The following is a 9,270-nucleotide window of genomic DNA, read 5'->3' as shown; positions in this document are numbered from 1 at the left end:
AATGAGATGTCCTCATGTGTACTTTTTTTCATCCCAAAAATGGACTGAAGAAGTTTTTTGTTTCTTAATTTGTGAAATATAAGAAAAGGTGAGCATTTTTTTTTTACTTTAAAGAACACTAAAGAGGTTACACAGACAAAAAGAAACAATTCTACAAATTAACCACTTCCCAGGTAATGTGAAAGTCAACATCAATGAATTTGTACTCCTGGTTCGTCAGACTCAAAAGCAGCAAATTAGTGTATCTGAATCGAAAACCATGTCTTGAAGATGTGGCTCTCTTGCCAGACTGCATTGGGCTTATTTTAAATAAATATATCAGCGCTGGGCTGAACTGTTTAATATTGTAATTCTGGCATGTTCCCATTTAGGCTCAGAAAAAAAGAGGAGAGGGACTTACTCTTTAGCTCTCTTATTGGCATAAGTATAAGATAGCTTTTCTACCAAGAAGAAGTTTGCAGCAGAGCAACAGCTCTCACTCAACCAGTCTCTACCTTGGTGGTCTCTCCTCCAGTTGGATTCCCTCTTCCAGACTCACACACGGTCTTATAAAACACATTGACATGCATACAGAACTGATCAAGTCGACATAAATGCATTAAAGTTACTGAACAATCAGTCTGTGGAATCTTCCTGTATGTACTTATTTATATCATCTCTCTAGATCCTGACTCTAGAGCCAAGCCAGGTTTTCCCCAGTTTGCAGGTTCCCTGCTTCATTAGTCCCGCTGTTCCGATAGCCATCCCTCTGCTGGCAATCAAAACCTTCCGGTGGATTGGAGGCCTTGGTGCATAACTGCTGTGGTTGGCGGCAGGTGTTGCACATGGTTTGCTGACCTCTCCTTGTCCTAGAAGTCCTATAAGCTGGAGTCCAGCTGTTGACCCCTGCTCTTGGTGGAGGAGCCAATGTCCGTATAACAGGGATCTCAGCTGCCCAGGTTGGGGGAAGTCTCCTTTAGCTCAGCTGGCAAGTTCCCTGTTGCGTGACACCGGAGACCCAGGTTCGCGCCCAGGCAGTGAGGGATGAACTGGCAGGGCAGGAGCGGCTAGGGCGGAGACCCCAAGAACTATTACACCTAATAAGGCAACACATCCCAAAACTCTCCATAAACCACACTGGACAACTGCTCAGTGTGGGTCCCTCCCAGAATGCCACAAACATGGGCTATTGCCCCTTCTTCCTGCTTCCTGTGAAGCAGTACACCTAGACCTGCTCACAAAGAGTAGAGTTCTGGCCCCCATGATAGATAGATAGAGGAGTTTCTTTGCCATATGTTCGTGTACTTTGGGATTCTTACTTGGGCAGTTCTCTCAGAACATGCACAGTGCAACTGACAACATCACACAATGTGGACAGTACATTACAAAACAGTAAATAATAAGCAGTGAAAGTATGTCCAGACAATAAATAAATTATACTGTTTCTGTTTCACCCAGGCCTGAGACAAGGAGATCACAAACTCACAAAGTTGAATGTCCACGTTTCGGTAGCCCCCCAAACACCAGGTCCACTGGGATGTGCAGCTCCTACAAGAAAATCATAAATGGAGCCTTGAATTACATAGTTCAAACAGCAACATGCAGAACTGACACAGACCTTGACCCAGTTGTGGTCGAGAGAGTTTAAGGAAGCAAGACTCAGTGATATGGTCCAGCACATTTGTCGGAAGAAGTGGATTTGATGTTTCTTTTCATGTACGGTTTGTCAGATCGTGGTACTAGTCTACATAGAAGACAATTTCTAATAGTTTGTTTTTTTTCTCGGAAACCAGGGTCGGAATAACAAGGTTCTTTACAAGGGTGGTTAAACTCACTTATTCAGTTCCTTCATAGGACCGCTTCTCCTATGAAATCCTGCACTGTGTTTTTTTTCTCGGGGTGGTGGGACAAGAGGGTGATATCATCTTATAATTTAATTAGTAAAGACAGCACTTCTAAACTGAAACCCACGCTTGGGCCACGCTGAAAAACGGTACAATGAACTTCCATTTTTATTGTATCAATTATTTAGACATTTCATATAATTAGTTGTCAATTTAAATACATTAACATAGGCGCCCGCCCCTTCAGATTGCAAACTATTACCCTACTATTAATTCTCCGCCTATGCCCGCTAGAGGGAAGGTACACTCGTAGCCAATCGGATTTTACGTTATTAAACGCGTTACGTCCAATAGACTTTGCTGATGAATCTGGAGAGCCTGGAAAAGCCAATGAGATCCAAAGAGGACCGAGACGGCTTCCAGCCAATGGCGCCTGGGCTTCCCCTGTTGTGCAGGAAGAGAACCGAGCGTTGTTGAGAGAATGCTAGATGTCTTCATCTAAAATATTCAAGGGATTCAATACCCATTTGTGAATGCTTCGGAAATAGAAAATTATAAAGTCGACGAACGGTAGGTAGGAGTTTACCCTGCGTTTTTGTAAAAAATGACATATGTACAGGTAGTGCGAGTGAATGGAGCGTGTCCCGCTGAATAGCAGTCATATCAACAGCACCAGCACAGTCCCTGTTTTACTTTTGTAAATTGTTCGCTGTAAATACATTTCATTTTTAAATTTCGCACATTGGTGTCTTCGTGGTCCATACGGCTAGCTGTAATGTTTATAAGGTACATTTAACAAAAATATGCGGTGTTGTAAGCCCCTTGTTTTCGTGAGCACTACACAATAACGAATGTGGTGTAAGTGTGCCCTTATCCTGCAAGATTCTTTTGGATTGGTGTTGAAGATTAATATTTTGATGCAGGCGTGTCTTATTTGGCAAGTGTTGTAACTTTAAATATTTTCAACGTAGTATAAACAAAAGTAAATGTTACATTCTGCTGTTTTTTTTAGATCGTCCGGGACCAATAACTAGGCTAGTTTAGTCGGGACAAAATATAACCTCAAAAAGGTTTTTGATATATAGATGGTCACAGCTGATTGCTGAAACATTTTTCTCATCATTTTATTGTCAATATGAACTGATTATTCGTTAAAATAATCACACACCCAAAACTCATACATTGGAGTTTTACTTTACCATACGTTTGGGTTTAATGTTATTGAGTACATTTATGCTATTGGCAACTGTTGATCAGAAAGTGATCATGTTTGTTAATTTTTCTCAATCTTTATTAGGTTTGTGCAACAACATTGCACATACGTTTGTGTTTAGTTGCATTTTCCATGAGCATTGTGTGTTTTTATTCCAAAACGTTTTTTTTTACACTGTATTTTGCCTTAAAGCAAGTTATTTCAGAACCGATCCGCATTACAATGTTGTAAACTAGTGCTGTTTAACAACACGAGAAGGAGTTATGTAGTTGCATAGCAGAGTTTAAAAAGAAAGCTGCTGTCTCCACAGGTTCCACCATGGGCGAGCCACAGCAGGTCAGTGCCCTTCCCCCGCCGCCCATGCAGTACATAAAGGAGTATACGGACGAAAATGTAAGGAAGGCCCTCGCCCCCAAGCCCCCGCCGCCCATCAAGGACACCTACATGATGTTCGGCAACCAGTTCCAGTGCGACGACCTCATCATCCGCCCTCTGGAAAGCCAGGGCATCGAGCGCCTCCACCCCGTTCAGTTTGACCACAAGAAGGAGCTGAAGAAGCTCAACATGTCCATCCTGGTGAACTTCCTGGACCTCCTGGACATCCTGATCAAGAGCCCCGGCAGCATCAAGCGCGAGGAGAAGCTGGAGGACCTCAAGCTGCTCTTCGTGCACATGCACCACCTGATCAACGAGTACCGGCCACACCAGGCCCGCGAGACCCTGCGCGTGATGATGGAGGTGCAGAAGCGCCAGCGGCTGGAGACGGCCGAGCGCTTCCAGAAGCACCTGGACCGGGTGGTGGAGGTGATCCAGGGCTGCCTGGCCTCCCTCCCCGACGACCTGCCCCAGCCCGAGGGGGGCACCGGCGGGCACCCCCGGCTGAAATCGGAGCCCATGGACGTGGACGAAGCCGGTGGCAGCTGCATGGTGGGACAGGTGGACAAAGAAAAGGACAAAAGGGACAAAACGTGGGACAAGGACGCGGCCATGTGCAGCATCATTGATGAAATGACTTAAACAGACTTTTCCTTGTACTTTAAAATACCACGTGGGTGTTTTTTCTCAAAGCAATGCGACATCGCATTGAAGCTGCAACATCAGGAGTTGTGAGAATAAAGATATAATATTGTGTAGCTAAAGGGGCTGTGTATGCTAAAATGTTGATGTCCTGTTTGGTTGCATGTTGAGAGCAAAAATAAGCAGAAGTCACAAGTGTTTAGGGGATGAACAGTTTGAGTATTGTGTTATCTGAGGCAATGCTGTTGTTCAAGCAGGAAAATATCTCAGGAACCTTTGGAAATAAAAGTCACACTTTTGAGTGAACATTTCTCTTTCATTTCGCTGCAAGCTTAAGATAGGTTTGGTATCCAGTTGACCAAAGCAAGCTTAAGGGGGAACTGCAGTCCCAATTTCCCAGACCGGTTATTAAATCTCTGTAACAAAATAATTGCTTGTACAGAAATATTTGACAAATTCCAAATTAAGCACAGAATCGTGAACTTTGTGAAATGACTGTGTAGTCTCCATTGTTGTCACAAACCCTTGGTCTCGTCACGGGTGAGAGTTCTCGAGAACTGCGTGAATTGTGATGTGGGGTGGCCCTTCCTGGTCACTTGTCACTGTCATGACTGTATGTGATGTGATGTGATGTGATGTGATTTCCGAGCAAATAAGTACAGGTTGTGCAGCAGACATTTCACCCCAGAAATGTTCCAACGTGATCTGCAAGCAGAGTTAATAAGTAAGTAGTATTTGAAAGGAAAACCATCTTGAAGTTGACAGCAATATTTCTATGGGATTACAAGAGATCTTTTCACAAGTCTGCTTGTTTACAATGTAATAAGGCTGCTTCACATCACTGGACGTTTTGTTGCCTTCTTCTGAATCGCCGAATATAGTGCTGAACGTACCTGGAAATTTGGCCTATTTTGAGATGTAAAGTAGAGGTTTCACGTGTTACTCTGTACATCTTACTTTTATAAAGGTTTGAAATGCACTCTTCTGTGCTTATTCTTTGTAACCACAAAATTTAAAAAGTGTTGTAGTTTGCTTTTAATGTCGCAGCTTTTTATTCCATCTTTAATATCGCAGCCTTTTTATTCAATTTTTTTAGATCCTCATTTTAAACTCATGCTTTAGCACCAATTCTATTTCAGTTTTGCAAGATTAGATGTAGTGTGGTCTCAGACTGATTCAGTCAGCGGAGCTACAGCTAATCAGTGGCTTTTTTTTTCAATTGAATTTTCTAAAAAATATACTTCAAATTATTACATTTTGTAACACAATTGAACGGTCTAAGGAAATAAAGCATTTTAGTTCCAAAAAAAATTATAGGGCTTTTGAAGCATCAGAATTGACGTCTCACTGTTATTCTAGTTCCTATGTCCTATTTTTGTAGCAAGTGAATATTGTAGATATTGAAACTGAGAACAATGAACTGGTATTGTCCACTTTGAAAATGAAGCGTATAACAGTTTCACATTTTCCCAAAAGTAGCCTCAAACTGAAAGTTTCCACTATTTTAATGCATTTATGCACAAGTATTTATCATACGTAAAATAACACTTTGGCTCTCTAAATACACATCCTCAATAGTTACCAATGTTTCTGTTAAACTATATACATTTTTAACCGATTAAAAGGTTGCAACAATTTGTTTGAAAGTGTATTGTATAAATCTATTGAACACAAAGATTTTTCTTTAGAAAAAGTAATTAAACACAGTACGTTTTGAAAAACTTATTTCTGTGCATACAATGAACAAACACGGCAAGTTTTACACAAATCGTGTTTTGGAGATTTTGGCACCAGCTCTTCTGGAATAGAATACGTTTTTAAGGAGTCAAAAATAAAAATTAAAACGATCTGTAAACTAATACCTAATTGAATATAAATAACGTATCAATCATATCATCAGGAAAATTTAGTTTATTTCTTGACTTAGTGCAGAAACTGAGACACTTTAATCTTTTCATAAGGTTGCAATTGAACGTTGTTAGTGGTTCATTAACACAGATCAATTAGCCTAATCAACAGATCATTAACGCAGACTAATGACACCCATCACAAACTCATTCTTTTCTTGTTGAAGTCTTGCGTTACTTTTTTAGAATATTTGATTCTTAAAATAAAAAAGTCCCCAAACTCCATACATTTTTGGAAGTACACATACAGCGCCTTCGTAACCTTTTCTTTTTTTTAAATGTATTTTCCAGTGTTGTTTTAACAACCAGGCAAGCCACAGTCTGCAGCAGTCGATGACAAATTAAAAATGAATGTAGAATTAGTGTCATCTAGCGGCGCCTTTTAAAACCGGCAACCGATTTCCACGTTTCCGACGTTAGAAAGTAATCTTTAAATAAATTAGACGTTTTATAAGACAAATTCTTACGTTCCATACTGTAAATACGCAACTATAAATAGCTGGATTTAATTTAAAAAAAAACGTTTATCGCTGCGAGCAGGGTTCGAACCTGCGCGGGGAGACCCCATTGGATTTCAAGTCCAACGCCTTAACCACTCGGCCATCACAGCGCGCCGCTGTAAGAAACGGGAATATCTCTTTTACAGACTGCATTACAGTTAACGGACACTGAAAGTACTCTGCCGTAGTTCTAGATAATAAGTCGTGATGTTACAATCGGTTAGTAACGACTTCACCAGTTCATCAGTTAAAAAACAAATGTATAGTACTAGCAAATATCAAAGCATTATTTTTTTACCCGACCTAGGCAGAACTGCAGCTGAACTAGTTCAGTCGACGGTTTCGTGTTCCGCGTAGTTCATGCCGCCTGTTTCAAGGCATAAATATTTTTTCATTTTTAAATGAAAAATTGAAATATTTTTATTTGAGTTAAGGTGCTTTATGGTGAATACAGAGATTATGCGTTACATACGTACACTAAAAAGGGAGAATGCAAATGTAATTTTCAATGAAGTCTAAAAAGTGTGACATTTTCTGCTACTGTACCTTTCGATCCCAGATTTGGGCATCTTTATTATTTTGGCAGGAATATGATTTTTGAAGCTTTCCGAGATTCTTCGTTAAACCATGACAGACTCTTTCGTTGTTTCACACAGATTGATGTCTGTTACTTTCTATCAAAGAATAATCGAAATATTAGGAGTAGAAAGTGGAATTACTATCCCTACTCTTCGGAGCTCTGCCAGTAACATTTTAAAACAAAAAGGAAAAGAAAAGAGGGGACTAATATTTTTCTCATTTCAAGAATCTGTTAGTGTAGACGGCTGTCCCCTTGCGAATATGCTGATCTTTCCGCACAATATCTGTCGATGAAATTACTTTTGGTAGATGATTACACAGAACCTCCAACGCTTTTGGAATAACTGATTACCTTTGTGAAGTCTCTGCAGACTACTGTTACTATGGAAAGAAAGAGAGCAACATGTTGGCTCACACTGTAAAAATACCACAAGCTGTCTGTTTCAGATGTGACTTAAAATTGCTTACTCATCCTTAATTTCTTGAAGGTTACATGTCCTTTAGGTTTTTGCACACAATGTACCTGTAGCTAGAATTTGCATCTCTTAAATGCAGTGGGTCAGTGTCACCGATAGTTTGAATATGGCTCTCCAGATACCAGATGACCTACCTTATTGAACCTTCAAGTATTTCCTCTGATCACAGGAACCATTCAGAAACTGTTGCTGTTTCAACAAAGTAGATACAGTAGCTGCTCTCTGCAAGGACTCATATGGCAACTTTTGCTGGAGCCTGAAATGACCCAAGGAGGCCAGTGTGAATCTTCACAGAATGTACTACTGTTGTGTGATTGACATTAGTTATGGATAAGATCAAGTGTGTTCGTAGTGTGGGGGAGTTATGATGATGATTTTCACCAAATAACCCATTTATTTAGGATTTGAATTTGAATATGCTGTAATCAAAGTGAGGGGATCAGTGGTAGTGGTATAAATTGCTACCTTTCAGTGTTGGGGCCCTGGGTTTTCAATTCCTGCGATACTTTCTGCATAGATGGTGTATGTTCCCTCATGTTTGTGTGGGTTTCATCTCACAGACAAAAACATACTGGTAGTTTAGTGGATTATGGGAAAATTTTGCCTGCTGTGTGTCTGCATGTGCATGCCCTATGAAGGACTGGCATCTCATTCAGGGCGTACCCCACTTTGTGCCCATTGCTTGCTGAGCTCCCCTGGAACCCTGACATTAGAAGAAGTGGTTAGAAAATGGATGGATGTACTGTAATCAAAGGGTTAACAAAAGCCGCATGCCTTGCATGATTTTATCTCATTAAAAAATATGTCCGTAAACTCCCATTTAAATCAATTACAGCCTTAGCTAATTGAGCCACTTAAAAAGAGAAATTACAAAGCTATGCCATTGCTGTCGTGGATCAGAAGAGCTCATTTTAAGAAACTGAACATATTATACAATATGGGCTTGGCTTATGTATTCTGTTATACAAGTGCACTTTAGTTTTATGACATAAGCATATTATCCAGGTGAGGCATTTCCTGGTGTGCTGAATGCAAAATATTTATCCGATTCTTTGAGATTTAATGTTGTTTACTAGTCCATAATCTTACAAAAGTTCCTAGTCCTTTAGTGATAACTTCAATAGTATTATGTTATAGAATCAGGAACTAAACAGTATTAGGTTAGTTTGTTAATGCAATATATCCTCACCTTCATACAAAAACAAAAATAATCACTTTCAGTTTCTGTAGTGTCTCTACTTGGGCACAGTTTTGCCAAGGGCCATAATAACCATATTCTGAAAACAACTACAATAAACAAGTCCCTCTGCATCTTGGTAGTATCAACAGGCTAGCTTGTATAACCATGTCTTAAGGTAAACATGAAAATGATTCAGATGTGTTCTTATATGATATTACAAAATGGCTGTTTGTTAGATAAGCATTAAACACCAGCGGGTGGCAAAAAGTTTCATACACATTCACTGTTGAGCTTTGAGAATGAAATGCCAATTTTAATTTAATCTGTAACTTGTAGCTTGCCTTTTGATAAACACACTACACGGCATTTCAAGCACATTTTATATCAACTAAAATTTATGACCGCTCGCCAGAAAGATTAAATTAGGCTCACAGACACAGCAGGATGTTTCAAAAGGAAGATGATTCAAAGTACAATACCAGAAATCATAAACAAATAGTTTCTAAACTGTGGGATTGGTTATGTTGATGGTTCTCAGTCTTGGACCTGAAGACCACTTGTGTCTGCAGGTTACT

The 9,270-nt window shown here is 39.9% G+C and overlaps 1 protein-coding gene and 1 non-coding gene across 2 annotated transcripts; one reads left to right on the top strand and one right to left on the bottom strand.

Moving 5' to 3' along the window:
* The first annotated feature begins 2,224 nt into the window (after nucleotides 1-2,224).
* On the top strand, nucleotides 2,225-5,699 carry med7 (mediator complex subunit 7). The gene is made up of 2 exons (XM_088933123.1): nucleotides 2,225-2,393; nucleotides 3,347-5,699. Exon 2 carries the CDS (start codon nucleotides 3,355-3,357, stop codon nucleotides 4,051-4,053), a length of 699 nt encoding a protein of 232 aa, XP_088789249.1. The 5' UTR covers nucleotides 2,225-2,393; nucleotides 3,347-3,354; the 3' UTR covers nucleotides 4,054-5,699.
* Nucleotides 5,700-6,488: 789 nt separating this feature from the next.
* trnas-uga (transfer RNA serine (anticodon UGA)) lies at nucleotides 6,489-6,570 on the bottom strand. Its single transcript has one exon. It is a non-coding gene; the product is annotated as a tRNA-Ser (tRNA).
* Nucleotides 6,571-9,270: the final 2,700 nt, after the last annotated feature.

Source organism: Atractosteus spatula, chromosome 14 (genome assembly GCF_055471065.1).
Source record: "Atractosteus spatula isolate fAtrSpa1 chromosome 14, fAtrSpa1.hap1, whole genome shotgun sequence".
Lineage (NCBI taxonomy): Eukaryota > Metazoa > Chordata > Actinopteri > Semionotiformes > Lepisosteidae > Atractosteus > Atractosteus spatula.
Note: the sequence above shows the minus strand (reverse complement) of the source record. Positions and strands in the feature narration are given on the sequence as shown.